General features: G+C 47.4%; 2 protein-coding genes across 14 annotated transcripts in view; both read right to left on the bottom strand.

The window, feature by feature from the left end:
- Window positions 1-7,577: 7,577 nt before the first annotated feature.
- On the bottom strand, window positions 7,578-9,820 carry LOC101948092 (BRICK1 subunit of SCAR/WAVE actin nucleating complex). The gene is made up of 3 exons (XM_005285638.5): window positions 9,587-9,820; window positions 9,267-9,349; window positions 7,578-8,669 (listed from the first exon to the last, which is right to left on the bottom strand). The coding sequence occupies exons 1-3, from the start codon at window positions 9,702-9,704 to the stop codon at window positions 8,643-8,645; spliced, it is 228 nt and encodes a 75-aa protein (XP_005285695.1). The 5' UTR covers window positions 9,705-9,820; the 3' UTR covers window positions 7,578-8,642.
- Window positions 9,821-10,710: 890 nt separating this feature from the next.
- Window positions 10,711-25,124, bottom strand: part of FANCD2 (FA complementation group D2) — a 206,072-nt gene continuing 191,658 nt past the window's right edge. For all 13 annotated transcript variants that reach the window (XM_042850045.2, XM_042850048.2, XM_042850051.2 and 10 more), the window contains 3 exons: window positions 15,645-15,791; window positions 13,384-13,467; window positions 10,711-11,110 (listed from right to left, as the gene is read on the bottom strand). In XM_042850045.2, the coding sequence (XP_042705979.2) occupies window positions 11,039-11,110; window positions 13,384-13,467; window positions 15,645-15,791 (303 nt within the window). In that variant the 3' untranslated portion in view covers window positions 10,711-11,038. The remainder of the gene's footprint in view (window positions 11,111-13,383; window positions 13,468-15,644; window positions 15,792-25,124) is intronic.

Genomic DNA, 25,124 nt, shown 5'->3' with positions numbered 1-25,124 from the left:
AGGGAGATTTTTGTAAATCAGCATGAGCCCAAAGTCTGCTTCACTCCAATTGGATCAGGTCATGTCTGTATCCAAGCCCTATTCCACACCTGATATTTCCAGAGACCTCTGAGGGGTACTGTAATGTGGGGTGAGTTGGAATCGTAAGCCATAAAGAAAAAGGTAAAGGATGAAGTCCTTTGCCTTTCAAGTCAACAAGCTGTCTCAGAGAGACTGACATTCCAGGACCCCAAGATTGATACCCTCTAGGGAAGAAAGTTTTTACATCAACATCAGGTGCCAGCAAGCTTGGTGAGTTTCCCTGTACCCAAAAAAGCCTCTAACTTGAAGTACTTGGCAACTACACCATTGCTTGGTTCCTAAGCTCCTACTATGTGGTGAATCCAAAGCCTGAGATAGCTGCAGAATCTGTTATGGGGATAATATTTAAAATGTTATTTTCCCCTTTTCTCTTTTTAGTTTTGTGTTTATTACCTGAGACACAACTGGCCTTTTTATTATATTAGGGTGTGAAAGGGTGGCTCACTGCATGAAAATCTACACAGGGAAGGCATCAGAATAGGTCGCCAAATCTAAATAGCTCTAAAACTCTGCCCTGTGAAATCATTGGATACTTGCTGCTTTTTCTGTGAAATGGTCAAAGAAACTAAGCTGTCAGCTATAAATTGCTAAGCCAGAGCTGTTAAACTTCTGCTTGTGAAAGTCTCTATAAGGTATGTATCTGTGCTGAGGGGCAGGGAGGAGAAGGATTAGCTGAGGCAATAATGAAATCTGAGAAGGAAGCTTTAAAGTTATGGCTTAAACATGAACAGCTAGTTGGTTTCTATATTGAATAATTCAACTAGTTGTGTGGATTGCACTGCCTGGGTGAAATTCTCTGGGGTTCAGAACTAAATGGACAGCCAGTTCCTTGGATTCCAGTTTTAGGACTTTAAGAGTTGATTATGTGCTGTCTTAATCTGATGATTTAACTAATTGATTTTGAGATTTGTTCTTAACTTGATAACTGTGTTGTTTAACTCTTAGTTTAGTACTGTTTATAGTAGCTCAGCCTTAGTGATATTTTGTTTGTTTACCAACCCTATAGATGCCTGTTCAAGCATCTGCTTTGGTTAATTGTCAGCAATCCCTGCTTAATTTCTCTAGAAAGAGCCACTTGGTAAAGGGCATCAAAACAGCGGGTGGATTAGAACACAAAATAGCTCTGTATGCTGAAGATGTCTTGTTATATTTGCAAGCAGCCTCATTAAAAATTCTAGAACAATTGATTTGGGGGATTTAGACAAGTATCGGGCTTCAAAATAAACTATGATAAATCTGAAACTTTAAGAATGAATATTCCCCAAAGGTCCAAACAAACTGTTGTCAGCTACATACATTTAAATGGGTAATGGAATCTTTAAAATGTTTAGGAATAGTGTGGCAAAATCTTTTTAAGGTAAATTACTCTGCAGTGTGGAATCAAATAATAAAAGACATGGAGAATAAAATTAATGTGAATTTTCTTGGCTAGGGCAGGGTAGCCTTGGGAAAGATGAATGTCCTCCCAAAGCTATTGGTTTTGTTTTAAAAACAACAAGGAGTCCAGTGGCACCTTAAAGACTAACAGGTTTATCTGGGTATAAGTTTTTGTGGGTAAAAACACCACTTCTTCAGATGCGTGGAGACACCTTTGTTAGTATCCCTGACATTAAAAACATGGCAATATGTGCTATTAAAATTCATATGGAAACATAAAAGACAAATAAGTTTTAAAGTGCATACCTACAAAGTGGAATGGACTAAATTTCTCTAATTGGGCTTATTAATATTATGCATCATAATTAACAGATATGATCAAGTGGGTTAAACTCAAACAAGACTGGAGCCCAGATATAGCTATTCATAGTAATTGTTGTGTTAAAAAGAAATTTAGGTCACCAAAAAAAAAAAAAAATTGTCTGGTAAGCCAGACCACCTTTATAGCTTTGGAGAATTTGTTTATATTCCTGTTGCCCAGGCCCTCTCCCTTAGCTACTTTCATTAATAATCAGGAATATATCCCTAGGAAATAGCAAAGTGACTATTAGTTGAGGTAAGAGCTGAGATTACTCAATTCCGAGAGCTGTTCCTGGGCCCTGGTCTGAAATCATAGCCAAATCTATGTAAAAATATAAAGCTCCAATATTTTCAGTATTTACAAGTCCAACATTTTATTGTGAAATCTGGATAGAAGATGCTTCTATCTAGACCCTTTAACCATGTTTGAGAAGTTGTCTAAAGAACAAGTTGGAAGAAAAGACTTAATTTCTAAGATGGAGACAATTTTGATGGAAAAAGAAGGATTTGGACAAAAATTGATCTGGCTGAGTGGTTCTTTCTGTAGGAAAGGCCAGGGACCGTGCATCTTCCGTTTATGTAGTTCATAAATATATTTTTTTGTAAATGACTGTGTAGTTGGCATTTAGATCTAACGCCAGTTAAAATACATCATATTTCTGTTATAGGGAGGTGCTCTCTTGGAGGAGTTGTGGGGAAAGGGTTAAAAAGAATTGTAGTTGTGTCCAAACATGAGATGGTTTTGGGAGGAAATTATTAAACCCATTCATCTTATAACAAAATGCAGATCCCCTGATCTGCTTACTTAATGCTCCAGTAAAGGATACGCCTTTTAAACAGGACAGCAGATTATTTCATGTTTTTATTGCTAGCAGCTAGGCTCCATATTGAACAGGATTAGAAAAAAATGTGATTCCCTCCTTCTGCGGAATTGGGTATATAAAAATATGGATTATTCTTGTCATAGAAAACATTCACATCAACTAAAGCAGTGCCAAAAATGGATAGGTATGTAGAAATCTGGTCACCCATTTTATCAGGCTCCGAGCAGGACAACTCCCCCCGCCAGAAGCCAGAATCTTTAGCCATGGTCTTGGAATATTAGCCTGACCTTGAATACATGACGTACGATGTAGAATGTTAATATTTTATTGTAACTTTGCCACAATAAAAAGTTTTTAAAAAACAAATAAAAAGGCTATCGAGTCATGTCATTTTCAATATAGAACATGGGCCACAACCACTGTGATGCTGAGTGGCGATTGGCCAGTTCACTTCAGAGCCTAGTCAACTCTCTCTAACTTAACCCTTTAGTTCTCACAAGGGAGCAGCTGAGGGGGACACTGATCTCGGCTCCAGTTGCATGCAGGGGAGGCTCAGAGCATTGTAAGGGAAAATGAGCTCCCTGCACGCAGGCTTTCAGGAATAGGGATGGGTGGGGCAGTGTGGCTGAGTAAGGAGGGGGTGGTGCCTTTGAGTAGAGGTGTGTGTGTGTGTGTGTGTGAGCTTGCACTGCAGTCACTGCTGTGACCGAGCCCAGCCTAGGCCCCCATCTAGCATGCCCTGGGAATTGCACCTGGTGAGGCCCAGCTGACCCTGGAGGGCTGTTTCAAAGGCTTTTAAATGCAGATGAAGAGTTTGAGCATTTCAGCCACTGTGCTGTTGACAGAGCAAACTTGGGGTATGTAGTGGGACCACTAATGGCACCAGTATGAGGGGGGTCTTAATGGGACCAGTACTAGGGTATGTGCTGGGACCAATATGCAGGTGTGCCTGTGACCTGTACTAGAGTTTGCACTTGTGATTATATCTGCAGTCACTAGTCTTGGCCTGCTTTTGTTCTTAGAGGCTCCACATTTGAGAAAAGCACCAGAGGTAATTGTCATGCTGTTGAGCTTGAACCTGCAGCAACAGGAGCTGAACCCATAGTCATTAAATACAAACCTATCAAATTCAATTTAAACAAAAAAGGCTACAAAACAGCATGTCCTTGGGCCCGGGAAGGAGGCACCAACTCCTGTAACTGAAGGCACTGTTGCAGATGTCAGCTGCCACCATTTTGCAGTGGAACAAAGGACAGATCCCCCCCCAGTGCACATAAGAGGGTGTGTCCTAGAGCAGGGGCAGGGTCTCATCCTGAGGCTCCTCTAACATACTAGAAACACTCCAAGGGCCAGCAAGACGGGGGGGGGGGGGCGGGGGGGCGCTCAGGACACCTGGCTTCAACCCCGCCCAGGGTGGGGAGGGCTCAAGGCTCCCTGCAGTTCTGGTCCCAGTTTCAGCCCCATGGGCCCTCTGAAACCAGCTTGTCTTCCTCCAGGGGGGCTGCAGACCTCTGGTTGAGAACTGCTGTCCTAGAGGGGGCCCCAGGAAGGGAAAATGGGGAGGGTTTTTTTTTTGTCTAAGACAATGGGCGATTGTATAGGAAGGCTCCTATGGGAAAAACCAAAAGCCCTGGGCAGCCCTATAAGCAGTTGGGTGTACCACCCAGCAGTATGGGGAATTAACAGTGTTAGCACATGATTGTCTTTCTATATTGAATAAACTGTTTTGTTGTATAAAGTGTAGCCTCAGAGGCATTTTAACACGTACTATCTGTCCGTGGAACTCTTTTAAGGGCTGAGACAAATTCCTTTCCTATGCTTTACAAAGAACCCCAGATTAATGGAGTTCCTCATCATTAACAGAGTATATATTACTTCTGGGGGAATTCTGCACCAAAAAATTAAAAATTCTGTGCACAATATTTTAAAATTCTGCATATTTTGTCAAAACAACACAATATAATCACGCCAGTTTCAATTACTTTGGTAATTTAGTTAAACTACAATACAATGAACGGAGAATGGGAGTGGTTAGCATTGGAGGAAATCCCCAAACTCCCTTTGTCTAATAGTAACATGGCTAGATTTGACCGTTTGTTTCTGGTTATTAGTCAACAAATATATACAGCCATATGATCAGTATTACATCATAGGCAACTGAAGAGCAAGTGAGGGCTGGGAAATCAAGCTCACAATTTATACTGGCTACTGACCGTCTCCGGAAAGGTCAGTAGTAAACAGTTCATGGAGCACATTTTGATAGGAAAATGTTTCAGTCCAAAAATTTAGACCAGTTCTAATTAGTAATCACCTTAAACATTTATAAGGCCATACTGTCATTTGCAATAAAGCTCCTTTACACGACTCTGGCAATGCTCCTGGGAGAATTCACAAAGAACAATGGGAACAATTCACTATGTAGGCAGGCTGCTACATTCTACTCTGCCTGAGGGGACAGAGCCTGCCCCACACCTATCTCCTCAGAAACATCCCGAAACCCTGCCCCTCCATGCCAGGCATCCCACAATAGCGAGCGAGAGGGACAGAGTCTCTCTTGTTTGTGCACATCCCCAGCAGTGATTGATGTCTCCAGACCCACGCCTAGTCCTGTCCCCCCTCCACTCCCCAACAGTGATATACCTCTCCGCTGGCTGCTCTGGGCACCTGAAATGACAAGCCTGTGTTGCCGGGGAGTGGCTTGTGACCGCTCTTGCGGCTTCCCTTTGCTTCCCTGTCAGAAATCATTTTTCTGCAGGGAAGCAAAGAAATCTGCTGAGGACGTGAATTCTGTGCATGCGCAGTGGCACAGAATTCCCCCAGGAGTAATATATAGTGGACAAGGGCCTGGAGTGTTTATGAAGCATTTTTAAAGTTTCCAATAGTTCTGGGGCCTTTGGCAGTCCTAGGGCATCTGGCCAAATTGATGTTAGCAGCTGCCTTAGTTGTAAATACTGTCACTCTGCTGAGGCTGGCAGGTCATAGCATTTCCTTAGCATTAGAAAAGTAACGAAGCCCTCATTGTCTAACTGGGAAAATTCATATGATGCCCCACATTTGTCCCCACAACTTCTATTGGGAGGCTGTTCCAGAACCTCATCCCTCTGATGGTTAGAAACCTTGTTCTAATTTCCAACCTGAATTTGTACACTGCCAGATCATATCTCTTTGTTCTTGTGTCAAGATTGTCCTTTAGCTTAAAGAGCCCTTCCCCACCTGGTGTTTGCTGCTATAAATATAGCAGGGGGTAATCAGACCCCCTTCTTTACTTTCTTTCTGTTAGACCAGGGGTCTCAAACTCAGATGACCCAGAGGGCTGCATGAGGACTAGTGCATTGGCCCGAGGGCCGCATCACTGAGCCCCCCCCCCCCACGCTGCCTCTGGCCCCACTCCCACTCCACCCCTTCCAATTAGGCCCCGCCCCTGCGCCACCCCTTCACTGCCCCATTCCAATCCCTTTCCTGAAGTCCCCACCCCAACGCTGCCCCCAGGGGGTGCAGAAAGGGTGCAGGGTGCAGCGGGGGCTGAGGGCAGGGAGTTGAGGTGCAGGAGGTGTGCAGGGTGCTCAAGGCAGGGAGTTTGAGTGTGGGGTACAAGAGGGGTGCGGCAGGGGGTCGGGGTGCAGGGTGCAGCAGGTGGCTCAGGGCAGGGAGTGCAGGAGGGCTGCGGGATGCGGCAGGGGGCTCAGGGCAGGGAGTTGGGGTGTGGGATGTGGCGGGGGCTCAGGGGAGGGAGTTGGGGTGCAGGCGGGGTGTGGGATGTGGCAGGGGGCTCAGGGCAGGGACTTGGGAGTGCAGGAGGGGTTCAGGGTGTCAGCTCCAGCCTGGTGCCGCTTACCTAGAGCGGCTCCGGGGTGGCAGCGGTGCTCACTGGGGCCAGGGCAGGCTCCCTGCCTGCCTTGGCCCCAGCTCCATGCTGCTCCATTCCAGGAAGCAGCTGGAACCGTGTCCCTGCAGCCCCTGGGGGAGGGGCTCAGGCTTCCCTGCTTGTGCAGCTCTTGCCACTCTTCTAGGTACCTCCCACGAAGCTCCCATTGGCTACGGTTCCCTGTTTCCGGCCAATGGGAGCTGTGGGGGGCGGTGCCTGGTAGGAGGCAATGCGGGAGCCCTCTGCCTCCTTCCCCCTCCCCCCGGCCCGAAGGGGCGTGCTGCCGGCTGCTTCAGAGAGCAGCATGACGCTTGCAGCATCAGGAGGCAATCCCAAGGGTAGGCAGAGGAGCGTGGGGAGCTTGGTGGGCCACACACAAGAGCCCCGCAGACCGCATGTTTGAGACCCCTGTGTTAGACTAAACAAGAGAACAACATATTAGAAACACTTTCCGGAAGGCTGCCAAAACAGTAAGATAGCAGGAAAGATTTGGGCCTACCACAGCAGCTAGACTCTTCCCTCCATTCCCCCTTATGAGCACTCCTCCCTCTCAGGGTGACAGAAACCACCATCAGCCTGGAATGGCCTAGCTCCCGGAGTCTTGGGATTAGGAGATAATTCAGCTTTCATTTAAAACGCATCAGTTTCGAGCTCTGTTTGTTAATGTGACCAGTCAGCCCCAAGAAACCAGGAGGCCAAAGATACCCGTGAGCTCACCAAAAATCTCATGACTTTCAGATGGGACCCACAGCACCACTGCAGTGCTGGCTGCTTCTGTCTGCAGAAAGCCCAACAGTGACTCAGTGGGGTGAGCACCCCTGTTAACAGGATTGGAGTGTTAACACTCAAACTTAGTGCACTGGCACCATTAACTATTTCATCACTAATCATTTTAGGGGGGTAGAAGCGAAGCCCACTGGGGCAGGAATTGGTGGAGGAGGGAAGGACGAGAATAGCAAAAGGCAACTGCAGCTGTTACAGTAACAGGCCACTGTCACTTCTCTTGGCCAGCTGCACTCCATGGCCACGCTCCCGCCCCGGCATCCCGGACAATGCACTCCAGCTATAGATCAGCTCAGACCCCATCAGCAGAGGCAGTTTATTGTTGAAACACAAATGGAAGACACCCCCATGTGATACTACCGAATACAAAAGAGACAGAAAACTCTGAAACCCGCCCTGCTCAGAGAGTTTAATCTTGGCACATTACCTATCCCCCTGCCTCCTCTCCCCGGTCCAAACACACACAGCACATCTACTGCTCTGTTTGCAGACTGGAAGGATGGATATACTTGACATTTGTGCTAAGAGATTTAAGTTGCAGTGTTTGCTAAAGCAGGGGTTCTTAATCTTTTTCTTTCTGAGTCCCCCCACCCCCGCTATAAAAACTCCACAGCCCACCTGTGGCACAACTAGTTTTCTGCATATAAAAGCCAGGGCCAGTGTCAGGGGGTAGCAAGTAGCACATTTGCCTGGGGCCCCATGCCACAGAGATTCCACCGAAGCTACATGGCTCAGGCTTTGGCTTCAGCCCCTGGTGGCAGGGCTCAGGACCCCAAGCTTCAGCCCCATGCAGTGGGGCTTTGGCTTTCTGCCCTGGGCCCAAGTGAGTCTAACTGGCACTGTTTGGAGGACCCCTGAAACCTGCTTGCGGCCCCCAAGGGGTCCCCAGACCCCTGGTTGAGCACCACTGTGCTAAAGGAACTGAAACCACCAGGGGAGTGGCCCACGAACAGCATGGACACTCACTTCCTCAGCCGGTCAGCTCCCAAGAGAAGTTTTCTTTCCACAAAGTGACCTTTGGCCAGAGAGATTCTGCAGCTACAAAGTGTTGGAGTTCTACATGCACAGCTGGGAATTAGAGAGAGATTAAGGGGTGCAGGAGTATTTGACAGCTGCATGAATCTGTCTGTATAAAATCACTTAATCCAACACGCTCATTTGCATTTTATCAATTTCCTCTGGAGTCACCCTGGAGCCATGCATTGAAGGCAGGGATACTGCATTGCAGGGGGCAGAAACAAACTGAAGTCCTGTTAATAATGAGAAGTAACGACGAAATCAGATGCCTGACAGTCAATTCTGGCACAGCCGCCCAATCTTCTCCAGATCAGCTCCCCATCAGCCTCCTGCAGTTAGGTTAGAGTTTCGCCCTTTGTTACCTGCCAAAGAAGAGCACAGCCTGCAGTCACCAAGGGCTAGCCAGTCTGCCCACACAGGGAAAGTTAATGAGCTCCCGTACACTGGGAACTGGGTAAAAGTCATCCCTCGCAGCAAGGCTGGGCCCAGGCCAGTGTCACTGATTCACCAAGATCTCAGTTCTCTCTCCAGCCCTGTTGGCCCAAACCAATGCCCCAATGTAAATACTGCTGGGATGCCCACCAGAGTGTGCAGAGGGCAGGAGCTCCAGGACTACTATTCGAAAGAAAGGCCTGCACCACCACCCCACAGTAAGAACTAGCGCAGCGGGGCTCTGTGTGGGAGTCCCACACATCCCCCCACTGTGTAAAGAGCAGATTAGTTGGTGGGCGGTGCTGGGCACAGCGTTACTGCCTAGCTGGGGGTGGGGGGAGGGGGACAGCAGGGCAATACCCACTGGAGATGGGGTAAAAGCCGCAGGGGGGCTTGAACAGCAAGGCCCCGGCTGTCCCTGAGCTGCTAAGCGTGGGCTGAGCCCTGCACCGAGCTGCTCGCAGGGCAACCCCTCCTCCCACGCCGGGGCTGTCCCCTGGTGCCACCTCCCCTGTTCCACCCCTCACCCTGGCCTCGATGTACTCGATCCGTCGCTCCAGCGCGGTCAGCTTCTCGTTAAGGGTGGCGAGCCGGGAGCGGCAGGACATGTCTGCGGGAAGAAGGGTCGGGTCAGGGACTGCACCAGGCTCAGGCCCCGCGGTACCCGGCCAGGACAGGTGCCTTCCCCATCGCCCATGGGGGAGCCCCAACCCCAGAACCCTCCCGAACAGAACGCGGCGGGGCGGAGCCGGGCGGGGGGTGGGGGGGTCGAACTGGGGTGAGGTGGAGCCGGCCTAGGCCTGGTGGGGGGAGGGAGGTGCTGGAGCCGGGCCGGGCGCGCACGCACCGAAGGAGTTGAGGAAATCCGCGATCTTCTTGATGGAGCTGGTGATCACTTCGATGTACTCGCGGTTGGCCCAGTCCTGGTGGATCTCGCGCTGCACCGGGTCCTCTTGCAGCGACATGGCCGCCGCAGTCACCCCGCGCCCAGCCCCCCGCCTACGCGGCGCCGCCCGCGCGCCCAGTCCCCTGCCGCACTGCGCATGTGCGGGGTACGGATCGCAAAGGGACACATGATGGAGCCCCACCTTCGCGAGCCCGAACCTGGGGGAGCCTGCGGGAAGCCCGGATCCGCCCGCCCCAGCGGAGACCCGCCTCGGGCACCCCGCCCTGGGAAGAGCACAGGAGGGCGAGGTTAGCGACGGTCTCTACACCCCTACGGCCACCCCCTCGGGCCCCCAGCCCCCTCTGCAGCCCCCCGACTTCGGGGCCACCCCCCCTACAGCCACCGCTACCCTCTAGCCACCCCCTAACACCCACTACTCTCCTTATAGCCACTGCTACCCCACACGATATAGGCACCCCTCTCACACTCCTTATAGCCAGCACCCCCCCACACACACCCCCTCTGTAACCATCACAGCCATGGCTGCCCCACACACACATCCAGGCTAAGCTCTGGAAAAGGCATGTTAGTCAGAGCTGTTAGAACCCCCAGGGAGCTTTTCCCACAAGGAGAGCTTTATGCTGTACCCATACAATACACAGTGACTGATTCCACATGCCCAGGGCAGGGATTTCAGTTTATTCAATGAGTTAGTAAACAAGGCATCTGGCATTAAGCTGTTTTTTGTAATTTACAACTATGATAAGCCTTTCTCTCACCATTAATGAGCACTTTATGTTGCCACTAATGAGGGCATTTGGATTGCTCTCCCATTGATTCTTCTGTCCCAATAAATGGCCAATGCAAGAAGGTAATTCTCACCAGGGCTCCAACAGCTGAACTGGTGAGGGAAGGTGGGTTTTTGTGCAAATATTTCATTGATACTGTACAAGAACAGGTTCTTTCTGTAAATATCACTTCTCTCACTTTGGCAACTAATCCAAACTTTCAGTGCGTTTCTAGACAGAAAGCCACAGAGTTTCCCCTTGAAATCCACTCCCTGGAGCAGCAGAGAAGGAAAGGAATTCATATGGAAAAGAGTTTATTAGGAAGTATCTGGAGGCAAGAACAAATAAAAATAGTTCTAGGTCTAATTTTTTTCCATATGTCTGGGTGCAAAACTCCCAACCGATATAGACTACACAACCAACACTAAATGGGGACTAAATACCATCTATAAAGACCTGGCTGCAAGTGAACCTTCTTTACTGTTGCATAGTATTAACATCTCATCATGGGCATATAGCCTCCAACCCCCAGAGTCTATTCAGCTGTGACAGGTGTGGATTGTTTTGGATAATACCAAGCTTCTATGCCATGGGGAGCTAACAGAATGCTGGGAGGCTGCAAGGTCTACTCAGAACTCTCTTCATCATCATCATTGTGCTTGGATCCACCCTCGCTCCCTGAAATGTCACCTTCCCCCTGGAAAAGAGAAGAAATATTTATAGAACCAAGGACTGGATGTAACCTTGGGGGCCTGCAGACACAGATTGCATACAAGTCCTCCTCAGTGATCACTGGCAGGCCAGAAATGTCAGTATTCAAACAAAAAAGGGCCTGATTCTTCTCTCGTGTAGGTGTTGTCTGCACTACAGAGCTGAATGATTTGTACTTCATCAGCCATCTTGTACATTTGTTCCACCAACCACTCAGTGCATCCATGCTGCATAGCTTTAAGAAGCCCTGAAATTTCACCCCATATCCAGTCTGCTAGCATGCCACTAGTACTCTGCTGCACTGATCTGAGCCACAAGGTCCTCTGGGACTGTATCTCTGTTTACTGCACCCCATCAGTCCATTCTCAAACATTTTTTGCCAAGCATTATAGGATTCCTCTGGTTTTGGAGAATTGTGGGAGCAGAGGTCAAACTCCCATGATTCCTTGTAAGAATCCTATAACTCACCAGCTTGCACAGCATTTCCAAGCTGTTTTAGCAACACAGTGGATACCAAGGAGTGCTGAAATGGCTGCGTAGGGCTGAGAGGTGTGTGAGTGGGTGGTGGTACTGACCCAAGGAGGAGAAACTGGATGTGGAAGGGAGAGTGCAAAGAATCCTGAGGGAAGTGTCTTGAGGGGAAAGAGAGCAGAATCTCCTGCCTGATCCTCCAAACCTGCCTATTGTGTAGCTCTGTCCTGCTGTCTCTGACCCTGGAGGACTAGGCAGTGCCACACCGACTGGGATAGGGAAGTTAGCTGGCAGAGGAAGAGGTGCTGGGTGGCAACAAGAATGATTAAAGGATTAGAAGACATGCCTTATAGTGACAGACTCAAGGAACTCATTTGTGTTAGCTTAATGAAGAGAAAGTTAAAAGGGCTGACTTGATCACATTCTATTAGTACCTACTTGGGGAACAAATATTTAATAATAGGCTTTTCAATCTAGGAGAGAAAAGCATAACACGCTCCAATGGCTGGAAGTTGAAGCTAGACAAATTCAGACTAGAAATAAGGTGTACATTTTTAACAGCAAGAGTAATTCATTGTAATTGGAGTCATTCTCCATCAGTGACAATTTTAAACTCAAGATTGGCTGTTTTTTCTAAAAGATCTGCTCTAGGAATTATTGTGTGGCAGTTCCCTCGCCTGTATTTTACAGGCGGTCAGAGTAGATGATCACACTGGCCATGGAATCTATGAATCTATGTTGTCAACAAGGTTTGGTTGGAGTTCATGCCCTGCAGCTTGGGAGGACTGCTTGAGAGTGCTGCTGGGGAGAGTCACTACAGCAAGACACCAGCAAATGTCTGCTTTCCAGGGGTGGGAGAGAGACAGAGAAACCACTGTTCTAAGCAGCAAGATCACTCAAGCCAAAGGTGGGGAAACAGGCAGAGAAAAAAGAGAGAGAGAGTGAGTGTGTATGTGTAAGAAAATGGCACAAGCTGCTGGTGACTGGGAAAGGGCTCTTAAGGGTGTGGGGTTGTTGGGAGTCTGCACTCCTGCCTACAGAAACAAGTGGGTGGAGCTACCCACTAGCTGCCTCTGGAAGTATGCTGTAGGGAACAATCCTGCCCTTACCAGCGCAGTAGGAAGAGGGATAAAATGGGACCTAATAAGGCATTTCCAGCTTTCACTTCAATGACTGCCCAGGGGACACCAGTATTCTTCCCATTCCAATGGACACAAGAGGGAGCTGGAGTGTCTTTGCTTCCCAGTAGCCAGAAAAGGAAATAGTCTGGTTGATTTGGGGTCCCAGTTTTGATTCATCTGGACTTTCTTTAGCTTAACTTCAGTCCAGGATGTACCCCCAGCCTCTGCCCAGCTCATCTGAAGCAAAGCAGAGCACTCCCTATTGATTTACCTACTGTGGCACGGGGCCTTCTCACCCTACCAAGAGGCTGTGCCTCATCTTGAACTAAAAATAGCAAATGTTTAAGAAAAAACTGCATTTGGTGAGAATAGCAACAAGACTGATTCTGCTTGCAGGGCCCAGGTTATTAACTCAGTCAAGAAAACCCAAGGGCTTTGCTGTCTGCATTTTTTTAAGATAGATTTTTTTTCAGTAGGCAGCAGGACTCTAATACGGTGAGGAGAAAGTGCTGTCTTGGAGCTGAGCAAGTGAGAGAGATGGTCTCTGCTCCTGCCCTGCAGAGAGAGCAGACACAAAGGTCATCACAAGTGTAACTCAACTTGAATACCACCAGGGATGCTCAGGAACCATAAAAGCAATAGGCACTGCTGCCGTGTACAGAAATACCTCAGCAGGATCTTCTCTGGGGAGCTGGGAAACTCCCTCCCCTGGGTCATTCTCTTCAGAATCCTGAGACAGGATCTCTTCTCCCTAAAGTGAACATGGTAAATACTTTGAGGCAAATTCATGCATGGAGCAGCAATAGCGACCCCTGCTGGAACAGAAATGCACTGCATTTGGTTGCAAATAAGATTTCTCTGCAGAGATGAGCTGCCCCTCCCCCCCCACATATGTCCTGCTTGACTGCAGTGGGGGAGTAGGGGTGGGGAAAGAAAATGGTCAGGCTTGGCCTCTTTTTAAAAAAATATATATATATATGAAATGAGGCTTGGCAGTTTTGGGGCCCCTTGTTCTTTTTGCAAGTCGAAGTGCCAGCCATCAGAAAGAAGGGAAAAGGCAAGGGGCAGTCAGGGTCCTGAAATGTCAAACATTGCAAAAATAAAAACTGTCCATTCGCTCTTGTCTCTGGACAGCATTTCTCGGTGCACGGGGCCCCAAACAAGCCTGGGCACCAGTTATTCCCCATCTCAGCCTGCAGAACAGCAGTGAAGTGGTGCACAAGGACCTCTGAATTTCATCCAAGTGAGGATCAGTAAAAAATGAATGCTCTCTCAACTTAAAGAACTAGTGCAAAAATATACAGCATCAATTCCACTAAAAATGCACAGATACCCTCTGATATTTCTCTGAACAAGCATGCTTGTAGTGCAGGCAGTTAAACCAAAAGTAACTCTCATTTTTTAAAATGAATAGGGCCTCACGTGACTCTGGGTTCTTTCTATTTACACTACTGTTGGTGAAGACCAGTTGCAAGGGGAAAGGCTTGTGAGAGCAGTGTCTTTCTGTCACTGACTTCAGTACAAAAAACTGGCAGGAGAATATTAATGTTACAGTGAAGCACTCAGAAGTCAGTAAATACCAAAAAGTTAAGGCTGCCTGTACAATCTTAACTCAAAAACACCAGGGGCAGAGTTATTACATCACAGTTTCTGAATGACTTGGTCACATACTACAGTTCTGCAAGACCGCTGTCTCATTCAGTGCACAGCCAAGAGGGCAGGAGTAAACAGCGAATGACACAGGGGTCTACAGAACTCCTGCCTCATTCAGGGTCAAATTCTATATGCTGACATTATTGGAATTACTCTGGATTTACCCTGGTACAACTCAGATCAGAATCTGGCCCTGACTACATAAGTTAGCTGGTGTTCAGTGAACGAAGCGGAGGCATGCTCACTGAACGATGAGAATAAACATTACTATAATACACTTACAAATAATTCATTTTATTGATTGAAAACATTTACACTTAGAATTTATATTTTAGTTTTTAAGTGTATTTAAGGTGCAGCTCTACTCTGAAAAGCGACCATGCAAGAACGATTCCTTCCTATCTGCAAACTGTACGAGAGGCCGATCTGCTGACTTTGATGACCAAAGTAAATGTATACTTCATCTTACTGATGATGATGATGATGATGATCTACAAGATGAAAAGACCTAACTTGTTTCACAGTTTCCAGGCTGAATTGCAGGGCTGGACATTAGGAAACAAAACATTGTTTTCTTTGTAATCTGAGCATATTTGATTTGGAGTCAAGAGACACTCAATACCTAACCATACCATTAGGTTTTTTAGAGTCACTTTTCCAAGCAGAGTAATGCTTTTGTTTAATTTAATACAAACAATTATTTTTAGATGGCAAATAGCAATTGTATTGTGGGCACATCTATTCTGTTTCTGTTCTAGTAGGTCATTATTTATCAGTAAATGTCAGACTCTTACCAGAAATCACCCCAACCTCAACAAGGGTTTGGCATCAAAGTCAGCAGATTGGCCTCTCGTACTGTTTGCAGATAGGAAGGAATGTTTCCTAATGCATGTAGGTTCTTTTATTGTTTTTAACATTTTCTCTGTAATGCTTTCTCCTTAGGAATAAAAATGCTTGCTTGGAAAGAGCTGTATGGTAACTTCACTGCGGGAAATTACACTGTTTATAACCTCTGAGGAGAAGGCAACGCAGGCGTGTTTAGCAAGTCTGCCTTGCTGGGGAACTCACAGTGCAGGCACAGGAGTGTGTGGCCTGGAAATATCTTGGTCAGGTGGGAGAGAGATGCGTGTCTTCAGCCAAGAGAGGTGATGGCTGGGGAGCTGGAAGCCTGAGAGTAGGTGCCCATGCTGGACCATGGAGAGGGAATACAGGTGCAATTTTCCTGAGCTGTGACAATACCCAAAGCAAAAGGACGGGCAATGCTGTGATCCTTACCTGCAGGTCCCTGTTTTTGAGGATGCCCACCCAGAATGCTTCCTGGCAGTGGTTGAAGGCCAACATGGCTTTTACTCGGTATACAAATTGCTCCAGGGACTTTTTCAATAAAGGCACATGGTTGGTCAATCCTAGGTCTTGGTGAATCTAAATATGGGACACAAACACGATGAAATTACACCTAATTCTTGCTTTTTTTTTTTTTTAATGGAGATATCCTATCTCCTAGAACAGGAAGGGACCCTGAAAGATCATCGAGTCCAGCCCCCTGCCTTCACTAGCAAGACCAAGTACTGATTTTGCCCCAGATCCCTAAGTGGCCCCCTCAAGGATTGAACTCACAACAGGTTTAGCAGGCCAATGCTCAAACTACTGAGCTATCCCTCCCCCGAAGGCTTCTCCTGTTATTTAAAATCTATGCAGTGAGGCATCTTGGTGTAAAGAAGAGATGCAAAAGCAACCAAGGATCTGGTGTGGCTGGAATAGTCCGAGGAGAATGCTGCCATCTCTAGCCCCAAACACTTTTAAGCCGGATTTATATATATATATAAAAAAAGATTAAAAATCTTTGCAAGCTTATTTTAGCCTTTTGTGCAAGAGGAGACAAAATTACTCCCCTGAGCAACCCAAAATTCCTATCCAATATGGAGAAAGGCCCAGTGAGCCCTAACGTCCCTGTCCAGACCCACAATGACAGCTGGTAACTCCCACAGACAAATCCAACTCATTCCCCTTTAATCTGTTCAGTTCTGTGGAGGGCCCAGTTTCTGCTGGAACCCATCTGCTCAGCCAGGGGCCTGTTCCAGCAGTTTAGCTCTGTACATCAGTGATATAAAACTCTTCTGAGTAGATCACATCCTATTGTCTTTGCTCAAGGCTCCTTGTTTTACCAGATTCCTCTCAGAAGGAATCAGTCACCCAGTGTCTACCATACACACATTTCCTCTCACTAAAATGTACCGTCCACCAGGTAGAGTGATAGAAGCTGCATACTCTGCACACAGTGCTTTAGAAAGAGGGAGCACAAGATCCTAGGATTCAACTAAGAGGCTATAAATTCCTGCTCCTTGGCTGGCGGCCCTCCCAAGCTCCTCTCCCTTGGCAGTGCCCTTCCTCCCTGTCTCAATGACCTCTCCCGTCAGAGTTCCAAAGAGTCCCTACACAGCACACAGGCTCCACTGGGATTCCTGGCTCCAAGCATTCTCACATGGGTTAAAAACCTAAGGAAATTTCCTGGTAAAACATTTTGCTAGGCTGGAGTTAAGCTTGTAACTGTCAGGTACCGAAGAGAAAAACTGAAGAGAATGCTGATGCTGTTATTAGTTTCCTCAAAAGAGATTCAAACATGGTATTGAAAGGCTCAGTTAGGGCCATCCACTCTGCTGTTACTCTTCTTCCTCTGCTAAAATAGACTTTCCAAGCACCAGGCCTTCAAGCAGAACCTGCCAGGAGCCATGGGACAGCCAGAGGAATGGGCAATGGGATTTTCCTGGGACAGGAACATCAACGTACCAGATCCTGGGCAGTCAGTCAGTCTGAGGCAATTGAACCTTCTCTGCTCCTCTGCCAGCATTGAGATAGGCAGAGGAGCTCTGCGTGGCAGTGTGGGGTAGAAGTCAAGACATGGATTGGTCTATTTGATGTGTAGTGAGGTGGAGTGGCCTCCCCCCATTTGAGAGCAAGGGACCACTATGGATGAGAAAAATGTCCTCTGCCCTACCTTGACCTCTCTGTGACGGCTGCAGAACTGATTCAGCTGAGAGCCAAGCTCTGCAATGAACAGAGGGCTAGGACGCCTCCCACTGAACAAATCAGGTGAATTACTTGCTTGAAGTGGAAGCATTCCCTGCAGGAGATCCTGCTGGTTGAGCTAGTATGTCTCCTAAGCAAGATGCCAAGCAGGTGAGATTCTGCCCAGAGGAACAGGTTTTTTTGTCTCCTTGGCTGGAGATCTGCTTCTTGTGTTTCCTCTTGTTAATGTAGGCTAGAGCTGACATCATGATTTCTGTTCACAATCCCTGGCCCAAATGAGACAGGAAGGCTGCTCCTCATACTTTTCTACTAGTATCTACAGAGATAACCATGTGCTGGGATCTCTCGGGTCGCTCCTCTCCATCAGGGAGGGAGTGAGCGGTATTCCACCATCTCAGGGAAACATGAGGCTGCATCCAAAGCAATTCTGTTCTTGTAAAAACAACAAGGAGTCTGGTGGCACCTTAAAGACTAACAGATTTATTTGGGCATAAGCTTTCGTGAGTTAAAACCTCACTTCTTCGGATGCATAGAGTGAAAGTTACAGATGCAGGCATTATATACTGACACATGGAGAGCAGGGAGTTACTTCACAAGTGGAGAACCAGTGTTGACAGGGCCAATTCAATCAGGGTGGATGTAGTCCACTCCCAATAATAGATGAGGAGGTGTCAATTCCAGGAGAGGAAAAGCTGCTTCTGTAGTGAGCCAGCCACTCCCAGTCCCTATTCAAGCCCAGATTAATGGTGTTGAATTTGCAAATGAATTTTAGTTCTGCTGTTTCTCTTTGAAGTCTGTTTCTGAAGTTTTTTTGTTCAATGATAGTGACTTTTAAATCTGTAATAGAATGACCAGGGAGATTGAAGTGTTCACTTACTGGCTTGTGTATGTTACCATTCCTCATAGACTCATAGACTCATAGACTTTAAGGTCAGAAGGGACCATTATGATCATCTGGTCTGACCCCCTGCATGCTGCAGGCCATAAAACCGTCCCTACCCCTTCCCTGGACTCTGCTGTTGAAGTCCCCAATCCTGTTTTTAGTGACTGCAATCGGCAGAGACCCTCCTGCTAGAGATCCCTGCCCCATGCTGCGGAGGAAGGCGAAAAACCTCCAGAGGCTCAGCCAATCTGCCCTGGAGGAAAATTCCTTCCCGACCCCAAATGTGGCGATCAGTAAGACCCCGAGCATATAGGCAAGAGTCTCCAGCCCGACCCCGTTAGCCATTATACTATTTACCCACCATTGCTTGGCTTTCCTTGACTACTATATTTTACCATTAAACCATTCCCTCCATAAACTTATCTAACTTTATCTTAAAACCAGACAGGTCCGTCGCCCCCACCGTTTCCCTCGGTAGGCCGTTCCAATATTTCACCCCTCTGACGGTCAGAAACCTTCGTCTAATTTCAAGTCTGAACTTCCCCACGGCCAGTTTGTATCCATTCGTTCTGGTATCCACGTTAGTACTAAGCTGGAATAATTCTTCTCCCTCCCTTGTATTAATCCCTCTAATATATTTAAAGATAGCAATCATATCCCCTCTCAGCCTTCGCTTTGTCAGACTAAACAACCCAAGCTCCTCTAGTCTCCTTTCGTACGACAGCTTTTCCATTCCTCTGATCATCCTAGTGGCCCTTCTCTGCACTCGTTCCAGTTTGAGTTCATCTTTTTTAAACATGGGAGACCAGAACTGCACACAGTACTCCAAATGAGGTCTCACCAGCGCCTTGTACAACGGAAGCAGGACCTCCTTATCCCTACTAGATATACCTCGCCTAATGCATCCCAAGACAGCATTGGCTTTTTTCACTGCCACGTCACATTGTCGACTCATAGTCATCCTGCGGTCTACAAGGACCCCTAGGTCTGATGTCTGATTTGTGTCCATTTATTCTTTTGCGGAGGGACTGTCCGGTTTGGCCAATGTACATGGCAGAGGGGCATTGCTGGAAATCACCTACTACAGGACAGGCCTAACAAGGACAATAACAGAACACCACTGGCCATCACATACAGCCCCCAGCTAAAACCTCTCCAGCGCAATATCCACGATCTACAACCTATCCTGGAAAATGATCCCTCACTCTCACAGACCTTGGGAGGCAGGCCAGTCCTCGCTTACAGACAACCCCCCAACCTGAAGCAAATACTCACCAGCAACTACACACCACACCACAGAAACACCAACCCAGGAACCTATCCCTGTAGCAAACCTCGTTGCCTACTCTGTCCCCATATCTACTCTGGCAACAGCATCAGAGGACCCAACCACATCAGCCACACCATCAGGGGCTCATTCACCTGCACATCCACTAATGTCATATATGCCATCATGTGCCAGCAATGCCCCTCTGCCATGTACATTGGCCAAACCGGACAGTCCCTCCGCAAAAGAATAAATGGACACAAATCAGACATCAGGAATGGTAACATACACAAGCCAGTAAGTGAACACTTCAATCTCCCTGGTCATTCTATTACAGATTTAAAAGTCACTATCATTGAACAAAAAAACTTCAGAAACAGACTTCAAAGAGAAACAGCAGAACTAAAATTCATTTGCAAATTCAACACCATTAATCTGGGCTTGAATAGGGACTGGGAGTGGCTGGCTCACTACAGAAGCAGCTTTTCCTCTCCTGGAATTGACACCTCCTCATCTATTATTGGGAGTGGACTACATCCACCCTGATTGAATTGGCCCTGTCAACACTGGTTCTCCACTTGTGAAGTAACTCCCTGCTCTCCATGTGTCAGTATATAATGCCTGCATCTGTAACTTTCACTCTATGCATCCGAAGAAGTGAGGTTTTAACTCACGAAAGCTTATGCCCAAATAAATCTGTTAGTCTTTAAGGTGCCACCAGACTCCTTGTTGTTTTTGTAGATACAGACTAACACGGCTACCCTCTGTTCTTGTAGTCACCTTCCTACAGGCTCCGTTGAGAGAACAGATATATCAGAAGAATAAATACCAGGGAGGGAGAGGAATTAATTAAGGTCAGTACCAATGTGGACACAAGAACAAATGGATATAAACTGGCCATCAGGAAGTTTAGACTTGAAATTAGACGAAGGTTTCTAACCATCAGAGGAATGAAGTTCTGGAACAGCCTTCCAAGGGGAGCAGTGGGGGCAAAAGACATATCTGGCTTCAAGACTAAGCTTGATAAGTTTATGGAGGGGATGGTATAATGAGATTGGTCTTTGACTATTAGTGGTAAATATGCCAATGGCTTGTGGTGGGATGTTAGATGGGGTGGGATCTGAGTTACTACAGAGAATTCTTTCCTGGGTGTCTGGCTGGTGAGTCTTGCCCACATGCTCAGGGTTTAGCTGATCGCCATATTTGGGGTCGGGAAGGAATTTTCCTCTAGGGCAGATTGGCAGAGGCCCTGGGGGTTTTTCGCCTTCCTCTGCAGCGTGGGGCACGGATCACTTTCTGGAAGATTCTCTGTATCTTGAAGTCTTTAAACCATGATTTGAGGACTTCAATGGCTCAGACACAGGTTTGATACAGGAGTGGGTGGGTGAGATTCTGTAGCCTGCATTGTGCAGGAGGTCAGACTAGATGATCATAATGGTCCCTTCTGACCTTAAAGTCTATGATTCTATGAACAGGAAGAGCATAGAGGTCAAGCATGTTGCTATGCCCAGGGTCCTATAACCGAAGCCATAATTCCCACTGGCTGCAGGACCTCTGAGCTTAGTCCTCCTCACATCCTTAGCCTTTGACAGATGATGCTTTGTGGGGAGCACAATCGCTTCCTCCCTACTAAAGGAAGCCCCAGATGTGCCAGTTGCTGTGATGGGTCCGGCACTCTGCTCTTCACTGGTGATGAAGCCTGAGGAGGGAAGGCATTTGTACCACAGTGTGGAGTCCCTTGTGCTACTCATGTGCAGCTGATCAATAACTGAGTTAGGGAGTGATCTTGATCTTTCAATGCTTGAGGGTGGCTGCTGCCACAATCCGCAGCTTGGAGGATACCTAGGAGGCTGTGCATAATGAATAAGCCTACAGTGAGAAGGAGGGGAGAAGTAGCTAGCCTAGGTCCTGGAGTCCCAGTGCAAAACCTCACGGTGGTAGGCAATATAGTCTGCAAGCTTAATATACTAAAATCTCTTTCCAAGGCAAGTTAGTGATAGAAAGGTAAGGGAAGTGTCATTTGATTCATAAAAATCTACAGAATCCTAATTTCAATAGTGCCATCCTCTGTGGCATGGCAGGGGGAACTTGCTGCCCCATCCACCTGGCTCCCAACTCCATGTCCTCCAGTTGGTTGAAATTTTGATAATACAATGTTGCTGGAAATGGGTCGAGTTGGGTATCATTGAAAGCTCCTTCTCCCATGAACATAATGGTACTAAACATGAGAAACCTAGAACAATTCTGTAGATAGATATTGGAGAAAATGTTTAAAAATCAACTTTTTAATGAAAGCATAGTTGAACACAGGCATGCCAAACATGCAGCCCTCGCAAGTTAAGTTGTGTCCCTTGGCTGCCAGTCTGTGTTATCAGTTAATGCTCAGAATAGGACACCTGATTAGTTTTTTTAATGTTACAGATTTCTATAAATGGAAGGAGTGCTTCAAGCTGATTTGCTATCATCAGCAAAAAAGTGATTCAGTGATATTGCTTATCAGCTTTGTTTATTATGCCAAGAGTGGTAACAAGGCACTGGTTAAGACATCAGTATCGGGTCAGGAATTACTGGAATCTATCCCCAAATAGTATGCACACAGCTACATAACATACATTACATAACATAATTAATTACACTCCCAAACTAATTTATTACAAAATCCTTGTTTTTACTTTGGTCTTAATCATTTTTAGGCATCAATGGGGAGACAAAGAGTACCGACTAGCAGCTGAATCTTTGGAGAATACCACCGCGGGGGACCTGGCTAAACACAACATTTGGTGGCACCTTATGTGCTATAAGAAGTGGGCCCATAAACTGAATTTGGAAGGTTGGTGAGGAAGCATATTGGGCATCAGAAAAAAGTTGAAGGTGCTGGGACAAGTGCCAGCTGTGGCATGCATTTCGAGAAGAACACCTGCTTCTTCTTCAGTAAGCCAGAAGCCATCCTCTTAAGCAGTTTCAACACCGGAGAGAGGTGTGAAACTCTATGAAGCAGTCACTCTTAGAGAGAACATTGATAACACTGGATATCATCACACTGAGTGCTACACCAAGAATGCATGTAATATATTGTGTCAAAAGATAAACACAACATAACCAAATATTGATTGTACTACTGCAAACTGAGACTCAGCTGGAGTTCATTGCTTCACAGAGGCTCTAGTGCAGTGGTTCTCAAAGCCCGTCTGCTGCTTGTTCAGGGAAAGCCCCTGGTGGACCGGGCCGGTTTGTTTACCTGCCGCGTCCGCAGGTTCGGCCGATCGCGGCTCCCACTGGCCGCGGTTTGCCGCTTCCGGCCAATGGGGGCTGTGGGAAGCGGCGTGGGCCGAGGGATGTGCTGGCCACCCTTCCCGGCAAACCACAGCCAGTGGGAGCCGCGATCGGCCAAACCTGCGGACGCGGCAGGTAACAAACAAACTGGCCTGGCCCGCCAGGGGCTTTCCCTGAACAAGCGGTGGACCGGCTTTGAGAACCACTGCTCTAGTGGATGGGAAAGTGGTGGTGATGTCCAAAGCAGAGGCTATGACCAGAGAAATATGTGCTTTGAATGGGATTGAAGAGGCGCAAATGCTTAGCAGGAAGGCTCTTAAAGCACTTACTGAAGATGAACCGCAGGATATGGACGTAGTTTTTAGCAATCCTATCCACTGAAATGAATCACAGAGCATATCCTTAAAAGCTGCAAAAGAAGTGGCACTATCAAAAGTGGAAGAAAGCACTAATCTCAACAGTAATATGAAGAGACTGTTTGCAGCTGCTAAATTTTTACAGAAAAGCATTTTGTCCTGCAGTACCTGGGCATTTCAGGGATCCATAGCTGATGCCAAACCTGAAAAAAATAACAGTGTGTGACCTCTAGTACTACTTCTTTAAGTGGTGTGTTGGTGGTTGTAGTGACTTCAGCAGCAGCAAATATGACAATAAGAAAGCAGAGCACAAGGCTGCTATTTTACCGCAAAGCCTCATGTATGAGTGCTTGAGTGAAACAGGTTTCCAACACATACACAACCACCATGAGGCATATGCATAATCTACCACTACAAGTGGCTGTTGGTTTAACAATTCATTCCAAAACATTCAGCAAATTCCTCAAGCAGCTTTTGCACAGCAGCTTTGACTGCTCCACTTACAACTACAGAGTCCTCTGCCTGGACACTGCCACTGCAAGCAGTGTTCTTTGCCTCTTGGAACTGAATGAACGTTCCCCCAAACCTCATCAAGGGTAGGTGTATATTTTGTGCTGTGAATAACTTAAACTTCCCTGAAGATACAGGAGATAGCAAAGGTACCCTTCATGCTGCTGTGATGGTCTGCTATCAGGAGTGTATTAATGGGGAGCAGTCCCAGCCTCAGGTCAGAAACATTTTCCTATCACTCAGATCATTAAGTGCCACTGCACTGCCAAGTTTCCAAGCTCTTTCAAGATGTGACACCACTGGAAGGTTGGCTGGAAAGGCCAAATTATCATATTGGAAGGCACTGGATTCAGCCTCCATAGACTCTCTCCTCACTCTGAAGGTGCTCAGAACGGCTGAGGCAGCTGATATGATCATAAATGCACTGGAGGCGTTGATATGCCAAGTTTTGGGTATGTCTACACTACTGGATTAATCCGAATTTATATAATTCGAATTTGGGAAACAGATTGTATAAAGTCGAATGTATGCGGCCACACTAAGCACATTAATTCGGTGGTGTGCGTCCAAGTACCGGGGCTAGCGTCGATTTCTGGAGCGTTGCAGTGTGGGTAGCTATCCCATAGCTATCCCATAGTTCCCGCAGTCTCCCGCGCCCATTGGAATTCTGGGTTGAGATCCCAGTGCCTGATGGGACAAAAAACATTGTTGCAGGTGGTTCTGGGTACAGCCTCACCCCTCCCTCCCTCCCTGCATGAAAGCAACGGATGGCAGACAACCATTTCGCGCCTTTTTTCCTGGGTGAACACTGCAGACTCCATACCACGGCAAGCATGGAGCCCGCTCAGCTCAAGACAGCAGTCATGAACATTGTAAACACCTCACGCGTTCTCGTGGAGTTTATGCTGAGCCAGGACCAGAAAAACGAGGCGAGGAGGCAGCGGCGGCGGCAGCGCAGCGACAAGCGTGATGAGGACATGGACACGGACACAGAATTCTGTCAAACCGCGGACCCGGTGCTTTGGAGATCATGTTGTTAATGGGGCAGGTTCTATCCATGGAACGCCGATTCTGGGCAAGGGAAACAAGCACAGACTGGTGGGACCGCATAGGGTTGCAGGTGTGGGATGATTCCCAGTGGCTGCGGAACTTTCGCATGCGTAAGGGCACTTTCATGGAACTTTGTGACTTGCTGTCCCCTGCCCTGAAACGCCAGAATACCAAGATGAGAGCAGCCCTCACAGTTGAGAAGCGCGTGGCGATAGCCCTGTGGAAGCTTGCAACGCCAGACAGCTACCGGTCAGTCGGGAATCAATTTGGAGTGGGCAAATCTACTGTGGGGGCTGCTGTGATGCAAGTAGCCAAAGCAATCACTCAGGTGCTGCTACGAAAGGTATCAAGTATCAGGGGGTAGCCGTGTTAGTCTGTATCTACAAAAA

Source organism: Chrysemys picta, chromosome 7 (assembly GCF_011386835.1).
Source record: "Chrysemys picta bellii isolate R12L10 chromosome 7, ASM1138683v2, whole genome shotgun sequence".
In the NCBI taxonomy this organism is placed as follows: Eukaryota; Metazoa; Chordata; order Testudines; family Emydidae; genus Chrysemys; species Chrysemys picta.
Note: the sequence above shows the minus strand (reverse complement) of the source record. Positions and strands in the feature narration are given on the sequence as shown.